A 13744-nucleotide genomic window follows, 5' to 3' on the forward strand; every position below is an offset into this window, starting at 1 on the left:
TGAGCCCCAGTTACCCTGAAAATGTCAGTTCAGCAATAGACCAAGCAAATGCAGAAATAAATACGTATTTGTTGTAATTAGATATAATTAGCCTATTTATGAAACAAATGGATTGGAAAACTCTAAGGGGGTTATGTAATAAAAGGCACAAAGTTTGCCCAGGAGCAGTAACCCATAGCAACCACTCAGCAGGTAGCATTTACTGGTCACCTGTTTAAAAGCAAACATCTGATGGTTGTTATGGGTTACTGCTCCTGGGTAAACTTATTGCCTTTTATTACATAAGGGTTTAACAGATTTATTGGAACTAAAATTATTACTAACAAACACAAATGTCATTATTCTAATCCTATACAATAATCACTTGTTTTTACGGCTATAACAAAATATTATATTGGTAAATTCTATGTAACTCTCTATCATTTCATTTCAATGAGAAAACAATTGAAATTAGCTTCTTCTGTGTGTTATGGAAAATATCACAAGAGAAATTAATAAAGTAAAAATATTATCTTCATAGGCGGATTTTCAATAAGGCTAGAGGCTAAGCCTCCCCAAACCTGATTTGGCACCTTAAAACCTGGCTCCCTTGCTGCACTGTCCTGCAAATCTTCTGGGGGTTCTGCAGAAATCAGCTGTGCAAAATCTCCCGATCCCTGTCTGCACCTGCGCCTTGATTGGTCAATTTTACTGCCTGTCAAGAAAGCTGTGTTCTGATTAGAGAATCCACAAGAAGAAAGATCCAATCAGAGTACAGCTTTCTTGCCAGGCAGTAAAATTGACCAATCAAGGCGCAGATCCAGACAGGGATCAGGAGATTTTGCAAACTGGAGCCAGTGCACAAGTTTGAACTTTTGCAGCAGTTTTCATCCCACAGGTACTATACTGTATATGTTCTAAAGACTGACCCACTAGCTGGAATTAAATTGTTTTTTGTCATCTGACATTTATAATATCCCCTACCCTAACAGATGGAGGGTAAGTTAACTTTTTCCCCCTGACAAAGCTCATTGTGCTTTTATATATTTGTTATGGTTTTTTGCACTTTCTATTTTTCTTTTACTTTTGTCATTGTTTTTTTCATTTCTAGTTAGTTACAGTGGGGCCAATGCTGTGTATCAGTGCCAGTGTCTGAATATCTGCCATCTGTACCCACTGCTCCTCATGGCATATATTGTGCTGGTTTTGTATATAAAGACTGTGTCTCGCTGTATATAATGTGCCTGGGATGTCAGTACCTGCTACCTCTCTCTATAAAGCTAACTTAAACACATCTAATGGGGAGGTTCACTTTTAAGTTAACTTGTAGTATATTATAGAATGGCCTATTCCTAGCAACTTTGCAATTGGTCTTCCTAGTTAATTTTATATAGTTTTTGAATAATTTGCCTTTCGCTTCTGCCTCTTTCCAGCTTTCAAATGAGGGTCACTGACCAAAAAGTATTGCTCTGTGAAGCTACAGTTTTATTTTTCCATGCAGGCCCCTTAACTATTCATATTCCCATCTCTTGTTTAAACCACTACCTGGTAAATAAGACCCTAGCAACCAGATAGCTGCTGAAATACCAAATGGAGAGCTGCTGAACAATAAGCTAAATAACCGAAAAACTATTAAAAATAAAAGATGACCAATTGCAAATTGTCTCAGAATATCAATGTCTAGATCATGTTAAAGTTAATTTAAAGGTGAACTACCCCTTGAAGCTAACTTATCACAAACACAAATGTATAGTGAACCCCCAACAGAAGAGCACATATGAATGCTTTTACATCCTAAGCATTTTAGGGTTAAAAGCACCCCCACCCGCACTTTTGCACAGTATCCCTGGGACTCAGTGGGAACGGCAAGAGGTAGTTGGGAGGTTAATTTTTTACACCAGCAGCGAATCCACTAAGTCTCACATTAGCTGTAGGTCGGACTGTGTACGGCCCATATTTAGCCTCCCCAAACAAAAAAGTCACCCTCCGCCTATGATTATCTTCTTAATTTTGTTTTTTTATTCTCATTGGGCAGCTGTAAGTGGTCAGTTTTACATACTCACCCTGTATGTGGATATGCGCCATGTTGCTCCTCTTCCTCACACTGCCGGTTGGAGTTTGTACCTCACAGGTATAATTCCCAGAATCCTCCAGCTGAGCTGAGGGGACTCCATATTGGTTGGATAAACTGAATCCCTGCACATTGTGCCCATTTCTGTAGAAAGCAAACTGCAGCTCTGTAGTCTCTCTGTGTGGGCTGAGCTCTGTGTCACATGTTATGTTCATGTGATCTCCTTCTGTCACCTGATCTGGCCTCACTTTTATTTGTGGGGGACTGAACAGCTCTGAAAGAGAAAAAAATAGCTGAAACATAACTCAACATTAATGTAATGTTACAGTTTATAATATAAAAGTAGTTATAAAGTACAAACATATTCTAGGGTATTGCACAATAGGAGAAGAGAAAACACACTAAAATATATAGAGTACAATACCAACTGGTAAAACATCGGTTAAAGTGATTCCTTCTCATGTATGAGAAGGGCAGAGTGTTACATAAGGTTTGGGTAATGATGAAAGTGAGGTACATTGCTTTAATTTAGCTTCATCACTCAAATAGATAGCTAACAAGAAAGCTATAAGGTGAAGAGCAGGGTCGGACTGGGCCGCCGGGACACCAGGAAAAATCCCCGTGGCCCCGGCGGCCCAGTCCGACCTTTGCCGGCGCTCCCCCTTCTGACTGTTCCTCCCCTGATACGTTCAATTTATACGCGCTCAGGGAGGACGTCAGGTGGGGGCCCTTGGGGGGGTAGGGGACATGGCTGGCTGGGGGCCCCTGGGGCAGGAGCCCTGGTGGGCCCTGCACCCCCCAGTCTGACCCTGGTGAAGAGTCCTTAAATAAGTCCATTTTAAAATACAATTAAACCATAATTATATTTTTTATCTGTAGTAATGGGCTCACTTTTTAAATAAAGATGCAAAACTGTATTTCTCCCCACAGCATCTGTCTTAAAGCACCCCCTATCTAAGGTAATGGGAGCTGCTATCTCCCACTGGCCCTCTCCCATTGCCTGTAATTGCCTGGGGGCAGCACAGCGCTGCAGGATTGTGAGAAAGGATAACTTTGCTTACTAAGATAATAATTACAGCAAGCTTTCAGAACATTTCAGTTCTTCTTTAAAGCTGATTACAGGTATGGGTTCCCTTATCCTAAAGCCCATTATCGCCATCTACAACTTGCTGAAATCATGTAGAAGCCAATGGCTGAGCTCCCTTCCCTTTCCTTGAAGATCTTTCTTTTGCCTCAAAACTATAGCAGTTTTGGATTTTTTTGTGCAACAGTTTGATAAAGTAGAGGTTTTGGAGTGACAATTCTAAAAAGTGGAGTTTTTAGGGTGACAATTCCAAAAAGTTACAGCTGTGACTTACTCCCATGCTGACTTTTCATATTGGATTTTTTTAGTAAATATTAGACATTCAAAAAAAATGAATTTAGTTGAATTTTAAAATTAAAGATGAGAAATTATAGAGTTTTAGTAAATGTGTTCCATAGAGTCAGTGAATTGCAATGAGAGAATTGTAAGGAGATTTCACTTCACGCAAACTCAGGGTAAAAAAATGGTAAAAATTTGCTGCAAACTAGTCTGATATGAATTGTTCCGCTCATCCCTGTAAGTGAAGAAATGAAGATCTGGACTAATTATTGTCTAAGAGAATAATTCAGTGGATGTTTATGCTAAAAGGAAAAGTGTGTGATAGCAAATAAATAAATGAATATGGAATCTACAAGGTTCTTCGGCATGTGTAACAGATGGCGTGTGTCTCCATACATGCAGCAGCCTAACTGGGATGGGAAATCAAAAGTTCAGACCAAAGCAATGGAATATCCAATTACTAAACCATATGACAGCTTTATTCTTGCAGCCTTTTGGTACCACAATTTATAATTCAAGGGGATCAGAGAATGTTTTCCTGTCTGTGACATCATCCAGCCCAGTTACAGACTTTTTTTAACACTTAATTCTAATTTTTAGTAATAATACAACATTCCAGATAATATATCATATACCTGTACAAAGCAATTATGTTGGCTCTCATATACATAACTGTACAAATATAATGTATAAAAGACTAAAAAAAGACATCATCCAGCCCAGTTACAGACTGGAGAGAAATCCAATTGGCTGGGGGCCCCATTGCACTTCTGGGAAATAAGGGAGACCAAGGGAGTGCCTTGCTTTGGAGCCAAAACCAGGGGCTGGGGCCAGCCGGTTATAAAGGAACTCCTGCTACAGTAACTAGCCAGAGCCAGAAAGAGAGGCAGCAAGGAGAGTAAAGGAGAAGCCTTGTAATCTGACTTGTGAAAGTGCTGTGCTTGCTCCGCTTGGGAGAAGTATAAATCTCTATCCATATAAAGGGAGAGTTCTGCTGAGCTGCTGTTTGATGTCTTTACTAGTGATGAGCGAATCTGTTCTGTTTCGCTTCGCCAAAAAATTTCAAAAATTTCAAAAGATCCGCGAAACGGCGAAAAATTCACAAAACGGCGAAAATGGCGTGCGACAAAAAGATATTGTCGCCCGCGGCTATTATTTTGTCGCACGGCTATTGTTTCACCGCCCACGGCTATTATTTTGTCGCGCGGCTATTATTTTGTCGCCCGTGGCTATTATTTAGTTGCGCGGCTATTCTTTTGATGCCCGCGACCATTCTTTTTGGACGCCGGCGACAATTTTTACACAGTAGCCCCCCATACACAGTAGCCCCCCCATACACAGTGCCCCCTATACACAGTAGCCTCCCATACACATTACCCCCCACAGTAGCTCCTCCTTCGTCTTCGGCTCCTCTCCTTATGACGTCACACGTACCCACAGGCACAACCTTATAAAAGGGCCTGTCGCGCTGTATAAGGAGCCGCATAACAAGTAAAGCTGCTGGGGAAATCTGAACGTTCGGCTCCAGCCAGCGCATCCCACAATGCGGGACATTCATGGAACTATCCGGGACAGCGGGATGCACCATGAAAAGCGGGACTGTCCCGCGAAAAGCGGGACAATTGGGGGATATGCGTCTGCTATATTTTATGAATGAGTGATACCTCTTCCCCTTCATGCTGTGCTCTGCCAGGAGTGAGAGATATATGTTAGGGGTGGGAAGGTGAAACTGCCCAGCACACAAATAAAAGCAGCAGCCTCTTCTGCCTGATAAAAGACAGAGCGCACTCCCAGCCCCTGACCCACTGAGCAGGAGAGGAATGCCGCCAATGCCAATAGTTAACCCTTGCCTGTCACAAATGCTCCTCCCAGGACAATTAAACATCAAGGTAAGGCTGTGAGCTTGAGGCTGTGAGCTTATTCACCTCATTATGAAACAGCTTTATTACTGCACTAATTTATCTTAGAGTTCACTGCCACCAAACTGATTATGCTTCAATTATTGAAGGGGTGGTTCACAGAACTTTCATGAAACAATTCACCATTTCATTTCAAAATGCGGAAATTCACTGCAAATCCATGCCCGGCAAAAAAAATCATATAAATATATAAGGGAGGCAGTAATGAAATAGAGAAAGTACAGGGAAGAGCGACTAAGCTGATAAAGGGAATGGGCTCAGTTATGGGGAAAGGCTGGCCCAGTTGGGATTGGTTACACTGGGGAAGGGGCAGTTAAGGGGGGGGTCACTATATATAAATATATAAGGGGATAAGGGGGGGCAGTAATGAAATAGAGAAAGTACAGGGAAGAGCGACTAAGCTGATAAAGGGAATGGGCTCAGTTATGGGGAAAGGCTGGCCCAGTTGGGATTGGTTACACTGGGGAAGGGGCAGTTAAGGGGGGGGGTCCCTATATATAAATATATAAGGGGGGGCAGTAATGAAATAGAGAAAGTACAGGGAAGAGCAACTAAGCTGATAAAGGGAATGGGCTCAGTTATGGGGAAAGGCTGGCCCAGTTGGGATTGGTTACACTGGGGAAGGGGCAGTTAAGGGGGGGGTCCCTATATATAAATATATAAGGGGGGCAGTAATGAAATAGAGAAAGTACAGGGAAGAGCAACTAAGCTGATAAAGGGAATGGGCTCAGTTATGGGGAAAGGCTGGCCCAGTTGGGATTGGTTACACTGGGGGGGGGCAGTTAAGGGGGGTCACTATATATAAATATATAAGGGGGGGCAGTAATGAAATAGAGAAAGTACAGGGAAGAGCGACTAAGCTGATAAAGGGAATGGGCTCAGTTATGGGGAAAGGCTGGCCCAGTTGGGATTGGTTACACTGGGGGGGGGCAGTTAAGGGGGGGTCACTATATATAAATATATAAGGGGGGGCAGTAATGAAATAGAGAAAGTACAGGGAAGAGCGACTAAGCTGATAAAGGGAATGGGCTCAGTTATGGGGAAAGGCTGGCCCAGTTGGGATTGGTTACACTGGGGAAGGGGCAGTTAAGGGGGGGTCACTATATATAAATATATAAGGGGGGGCAGTAATGAAATAGAGAAAGTACAGGGAAGAGCGACTAAGCTGATAAAGGGAATGGGCTCAGTTATGGGGAAAGGCTGGCCCAGTTGGGATTGGTTACACTGGGGAAGGGGCAGTTAAGGGGGGGTCACTATATATAAATATATAAGGGGGGGCAGTAATGAAATAGAGAAAGTACAGGGAAGAGCGACTAAGCTGATAAAGGGAATGGGCTCAGTTATGGGGAAAGGCTGGCCCAGTTGGGATTGGTTACACTGGGGAAGGGGCAGTTAAGGGGGGGTCACTATATATAAATATATAAGGGGGGGGCAGTAATGAAATAGAGAAAGTACAGGGAAGAGCGACTAAGCTGATAAAGGGAATGGGCTCAGTTATGGGGAAAGGCTGGCCCAGTTGGGATTGGTTACAGGGGGGAAGGGGCAGTTAAGGGAGGATCACTATATATAAATATATAAGGGGGGCAGTAATGAAATAGAGAAAGTACAGGGAAGAGCGACTAAGCTGATAAAGGGAATGGGCTCAGTTATGGGGAAAGGCTGGCCCAGTTGGGATTGGTTACACTGGGGAAGGGGCAGTTAGGGGTTGATATGATCACTGTATATAAATAGACCATATAATAAACTATGATGTATGCTGAGGTTTTATTTACTAGTAGGTCCTTTCAGCAGACATGGGGGATCCATTCATATATTAGTAGCCTGTATTTTTCTTGAGACCCTTTCACTAGATACCATTCTGACATATATGTTTGCCTTGAGTTATTTAAGCCATAACAATCAGTATTATTGAAATGTCATGCTTAAGGACTGTAGAACAAAACCATAACTACTGTAATAACTACAAAAATAAAAAAGAAGGATAATTGCAAGCTGTGTTCTGATATCCTGATCTAAAAATGGTAGACAAATGCTAGTAAATTATAATAACCCTTAGCTTCCCACTTCCCTGTTAAGGTTTGCCTCCAGCTTGCCTTTAAAAAACACCGAAAACCCCCTTATAAGTTACCAATGTCCCCCCTAATCTACCTACTTTCTGCCTCTTTACATTCTGGGGACATCACCCCCATCTTGTTTATCTAGTTAATCTGCAAGAGATCCTGGCGTCCCATTCCTTAACACACTACACAGTACTGTGGGAGTTGTAGTATAACAACATCGTGATAGGCTCCTTCCACTTAGCGAAGGCCCACTCCTTTGAAAGAGAGTCCTAATGTGCCCCATGCTCTGTCCATAGCCTTAAAGTGCTTTTTAGCCAAAAAGGGGTTACAATTATATTTAGAAAGTTGTTTATTTCAGTATCATGAAGCTTTATAAAATTCATTTTTTTTGCAGTAGTTCCCCTTTTTGGTGGAAAAAAGTTTGAAAGAGCCCCAATGCTGACCCACTGCGCCCCCCAGTTATCTATAGAAGTTGCCGAAAAACAATTATAGATGCAATAAAATTCACCAATGAGAATTCTATTGCACAAAAACTTCATTATAAATGCAAAAGAATCACCAATGAGAATGCCGATTCCCAGCACTGTCAGGCATCTTGCTGTTATCTTATGTAACCCTTTCTTGGCACACTCTTGTAGAAGAGGATTACACTCACTCTTTTCTGGGCTGTTACCTGTAATCTAGAATCCAGTAGCCTGGTCCCTCTTGCATGAAGGGTACTAGGAACTGGGAATTAAAGCGCACTGCCTCCACCTAGAGGACACTGAGGAGCACACCCCAGGGGAATTCCATTAGGAAATAAATCATGTACTTTTGCAGCAAAGATTAACTTTTATATTAAAAAAATAGAAAAATGCAACAGGTATCTAATACAGACACAATCCTGCACTGGGGGCACTTGGGGACCTCTCTGCCTCTCTACCAGATAATACACACTGACTCTCTAACTAGCACAGTCCTTTTTGTAAACACAGTCCCTCAACTCTGGGTGGGATTAATAATGCACAGTTCAGTTAAATGCAGAATGTCCCTTCCCAAGAGCTCTTATACCCCAGGTAGCGCTACTTGCCCCAAAATACCACCTTGGATTTAGTAGCTGCTCCCTACCAGCAGGTACAAGAACAAAACCTGCCCTCACACAGAGACCCCATATTGCAGCCTTGCCAGTATCCTCCCTTGGGTGGGTCACTCACCGGGGTATGGTTACCATTTGTCCCCATGCAATGGGGATCTACCCCATTTCAGAGCTGCTGTCCCTATGGCAATTGTCCCCCTTTGCCATCCCCATGTGGCAAAAAAACAACAACCATGAATTCCCTGAATCGTCAGGCAGCCAGCTTAGGAGGTCCTTAGGAAGTGCCTCCCTCACTGGCCAATTTGTAAGCTGAAGTCCTCTGTCCCGAAGGACTGCAATACTTTTTTCAGGCAAAGATCTGTTCTGCTCCGTAATCTGATAGAAGCTTACCAACTGTTCCAAGTACTATAACCCAAATTATTTGCCTTAGAACTCCTGAGTTAACCAGTTCTTCAGTCACTTAGACATGCCCTTTTAGGAACATTTTTATGCTCCCTATATGTTCCTGTTTGTACATGTACTTTTGCTTTTTATTTTTTACCTCACCCACATGAGTGGTGTAAATAACGGTTATGATAGTGTGGGCCAGTAATGTGTGTGTGTATTGCATCATAAATATAATGACAAGCCACAGTGTGGGGAGTTACATTTGCCCTTAACACATGGATCATTCTCTCCCGTGGCAAGTATTATACATTTTATCACTTATGACATCCTCTTGGGAGTTATAGTTGCACAATTCTGACCTGCACTCCAGTGGCACATATGGGATATTGAGCCCACTATAAATGCCCTTGGCTGCCAGCTGATCGGATGTATCGATCAATAAGGTGAGGGTTATTATTGCCTGTGCCCAGGCGCAGAGTACACTGACCCTATACTGAGCTTATATGCCAACTCTCGTTCAATCATGCATTGACAATAAGGCTGATGCCACACTAGGCGCATGGCGTATATTTTTGGCAAGCTGAAAAATGCTTTCTGAAAATATGCGCCATACGCACCATATGCCCCTACCTGTGCCTGCACCCCAATGAATGGAATACGCTCGGGTGCAGGCACATGTAGCCGATATCCGCATAAAAACGTGAGGATTTTTATGCATATTTCAGCTACATGTGCCTGCACCCGAGCGTATTCCATTCATTGTGGTGCAGGCACAGGTAGGAGTGTATGGAACATATTTTCAGTAAGCGGTTTTCAGCTTGCCGAAAATATACACCATGCGCCTAGTGTGGCATCAGCATAAAGGCTTTCTGTTTTCTTTCCCTGACTGTCCCCAATTCTGCTGTTTTTATTTCCCTGCGCTCCCTATTCTCATTGTGTCTAGTTAGCTGTGCCTCCCTTGCCTTCACTCCAAATGATGATTTATACCCAGACTTGGCACTGGTTGGGTGCTTGGGTGTGGAATTGCGCTCTTATGCAGGGACACGTATGGGTTTGTTCACCTAATGACCCGGAGCTTTACTCACTTTGCCTATCTAGTATTAGTACTAAGTGTACTGCACACTGTTGCCTTTTTCTTTTTAGCCTAATAAGCTTGTTACTTGTTTGCAAAACTTTATGTCGTTGGTTACTTATGATCTATGTCTATATTTTACATTCTGCCCTTTAGATCATGCTCATGGCCACCTAATTCTGTGCATTTCACTATTCTCCCTTTTTTCCACTACCTGCTCACTGCACCTGTTTTACATGGGTTTTCACGGTTACCTAGTACTGTTTTTGGCACCAGTTATATTTTGGTTAGGGTTTAAATGTTTGTGGTGCTTTTCAGCCTATTGTTTGTCCCTGAGGAAGAGCAACTGTTTGTGCTCAAAACATTGTTTTTTTTTATAATAAAACTTTCTTCTGTATAATAAGTCCCAGCATTTGCGGTACTCTGTCTCTATATTTAGTTTACTTTGACCAGAACCCAGGCTGTTAACAACATTTTTAGGTTTGTGCTCCTCTCTGCAGCCGTATATTCACACACACACACACATATATATATATATATATATATATATAGTCTTGTAAAGAATCGGCACTCACCAGTATCGGGGCAACGGCTGGGTGCTGACAAAAATAATGCATCAAACTCAACAGTAGAAAGCACTCACAGCTACAGCATCAATCAGGTCAGTGATTTATTTCAGCATACGATCTACGCGTTTCGATCACCACAGGATCGTCATCAGGATGATAGACAGGAAGTGAAGTGTCAGGTTAAAAACCCGCAGTATCCAGTCAGTGTTTATACAACATTAACCCATTCAATAACATGTGCAAATTGTAATCAAATACCAGGCACTTAAAAAATCCCCATATGATCAAAAATAAAATTATTATCAAACATCTAAACATATTAATACATAAACTAGGACATATCCCATATATATCAATGTAGTAAGCCACATGGCAAAGCTCATAGTGAAATATAATTTTAAAACACATATAAGTCAATCTATCAAGACACATGACAAAGGCACATGTCATGACTAAAAATTGAATTTATAAATATCACCATTAACTTCAATACTCATCTAAACTCATGATAGTGCATAAAATAGGACATATCCCATATATAGCAATGCGATAAGCCACATGGCAAAGCTTAGATGAGTTTAGATGAGTATTGAAGTCAATTTTTAGTCATGACATGTGACTTTGTCATGTGTCTTGATAGATTGACTTATATGTGTTTTAAAATTATATTTCACTATGAGCTTTGCCATGTGGCTTACTACATTGATATATATGGGATATGTCCTAGTTTATGTATTAATATGTTTAGATGTTTGATAATAATTTTATTTTTGATCATATGGGGATTTTTTAAGTGCCTAGTATTTGATTACACTTTGCACATGTTATTGAATGGGTTAATGTTGTATAAACACTGATTGGATACTGCGGGCTTTTAACCTGACACTTCACTTCCTATATATATATATATATACACACACATATCTCAAGTTCACAGAAGGCACTCACGGCAACAAATCTACAAGAGTAGTCCTTTATTAAAGGAACAGTAACACCAAAAAATTCAAGTGTATAAAAGAAATTCCAATATAATGTACTGCTGCCCTGCACTGGTACAACTGGGGTGTTTGCCTCAGAAACACTACTATAGTTTATATAAATAAGCTGCTATGTAGCCATGGGGGCAGCCATTCAAAGGAGAAAAGGCACAGGCACATAGCAGATAATAGATAAAACACTATTGTATTCTACAGAGCTTATCTGTTATCTGCTATGTAACCTGTGCCTTTTCTCCTTTTTTCCAGCTTGAACGGCTGCCCCCGGGGCTACACAGCAGCTTATTATATAAATTATAGTAGGGTTTCTGTAGCAAACACCCCAGCTGTACCAGTGCAGGAACGGCTGCCCCCGGGGCTACACAGCGGGGTATTTATATAAACTATAGTAGGGTTTCTGTAGCAAACACCCCAGCTGTACCAGTGCAGGAATGGCTGCCCCCGGGGCTACACAGTGGGGTATTTATATAAACTATAGTAGGGTTTCTGTAGCAAACACCCCAGCTGTACCAGTGCAGGAATGGCTGCCCCCGGGGCTACACAGCGGGGTATTTATATAAACTATAGTAGGGTTTCTGTAGCAAACACCCCAGCTGTACCAGTGCAGGAATGGCTGCCCCCGGGGCTACACAGCGGGGTATTTATATAAACTATAGTAGGGTTTCTGTAGCAAACACCCCAGCTGTACCAGTGCAGGAATGGCTGCCCCCGGGGCTACACTGCGGGGTATTTATATAAACTATAGTAGGGTTTCTGTAGCAAACACCCCAGCTGTACCAGTGCAGGAATGGCTGCCCCCGGGGCTACACAGCGGGGTATTTATATAAACTATAGTAGGGTTTCTGTAGCAAACACCCCAGCTGTACCAGTGCAGGAATGGCTGCCCCCGGGGCTACACAGCGGGGTATTTATATAAACTATAGTAGGGTTTCTGTAGCAAACACCCCAGCTGTACCAGTGCAGGAATGACTGCCCCCGGGGCTACACAGCGGGGTATTTATATAAACTATAGTAGGGTTTCTGTAGCAAACACCCCAGCTGTACCGGTGCAGGAACGGCTGCCCCCGGGGCTACACAGCGGGGTATGTATATAAACTATAGTAGGGTTTCTGTAGCAAACACCCCAGCTGTACCAGTGCAGGAATGGCTGCCCCCGGGGCTACACAGCGGGGTATTTATATAAACTATAGTAGGGTTTCTGTAGCAAACACCCCAGCTGTACAAGTGCAGGAATGGCTGCCCCCGGGGCTACACAGCGGGGTATTTATATAAACTATAGTAGGGTTTCTGTAGCAAACACCCCAGCTGTACCAGTGCAGGAATGGCTGCCCCCGGGGCTACACAGCGGGGTATTTATATAAATTATAGTAGGGTTTCTGTAGCAAACACCCCAGCTGTACCAGTGCAGGAACGGCTGCCCCCGGGGCTACACAGCGGGGTATTTATATAAACTATAGTAGGGTTTCTGTAGCAAACACCCCAGCTGTACCAGTGCAGGAATGGCTGCCCCCGGGGCTACACAGCGGGGTATTTATATAAACTATAGTAGGGTTTCTGTAGCAAACACCCCAGCTGTACCAGTGCAGGAATGGCTGCCCCCGGGGCTACACAGCGGGGTATTTATATAAACTATAGTAGGGTTTCTGTAGCAAACACCCCAGCTGTACCAGTGCAGGAATGGCTGCCCCCGGGGCTACACAGCGGGGTATTTATATAAACTATAGTAGGGTTTCTGTAGCAAACACCCCAGCTGTACCAGTGCAGGAATGGCTGCCCCCGGGGCTACACAGCGGGGTATTTATATAAACTATAGTAGGGTTTCTGTAGCAAACACCCCAGCTGTACCAGTGCAGGAATGGCTGCCCCCGGGGCTACACAGCGGGGTATTTATATAAACTATAGTAGGGTTTCTGTAGCAAACACCCCAGCTGTACCAGTGCAGGAATGGCTGTCCCCGGGGCTACACAGCAGGGTATTTATATAAACTATAGTAGGGTTTCTGTAGCAAACACCCCAGCTGTACCAGTGCAGGAATGGCTGCCCCCGGGGCTACACAGCGGGGTATTTATATAAACTATAGTAGGGTTTCTGTAGCAAACACCCCAGCTGTACCAGTGCAGGAACGGCTGCCCCCGGGGCTACACAGCGGGGTATTTATATAAACTATAGTAGAGTTACTGTAGCAAACACACAACTTTAACCAGTGCAGGGCAACAGTACATTATATTTCATTTTTGGTGTTACTGTTCCTTTA

At 42.9% G+C, this 13744-nt stretch overlaps 1 protein-coding gene across 1 annotated transcript in view; it reads right to left on the bottom strand.

Annotated features, from left to right (window-relative positions):
- The window catches only part of LOC100495544 (Fc receptor-like protein 4), a 103868-nt gene that overhangs the window by 64501 nt on the left and 25623 nt on the right, over positions 1-13744 (bottom strand). The window contains exon 5 of the mRNA XM_012969905.2: positions 2043-2324. Coding sequence (XP_012825359.1) covers positions 2043-2324 — 282 coding nt within the window. The remainder of the gene's footprint in view (positions 1-2042; positions 2325-13744) is intronic.

The sequence above is a fragment of the Xenopus tropicalis genome, chromosome 8 (genome assembly GCF_000004195.4).
Source record: "Xenopus tropicalis strain Nigerian chromosome 8, UCB_Xtro_10.0, whole genome shotgun sequence".
NCBI classification, from domain to species: Eukaryota; Metazoa; Chordata; class Amphibia; order Anura; family Pipidae; genus Xenopus; species Xenopus tropicalis.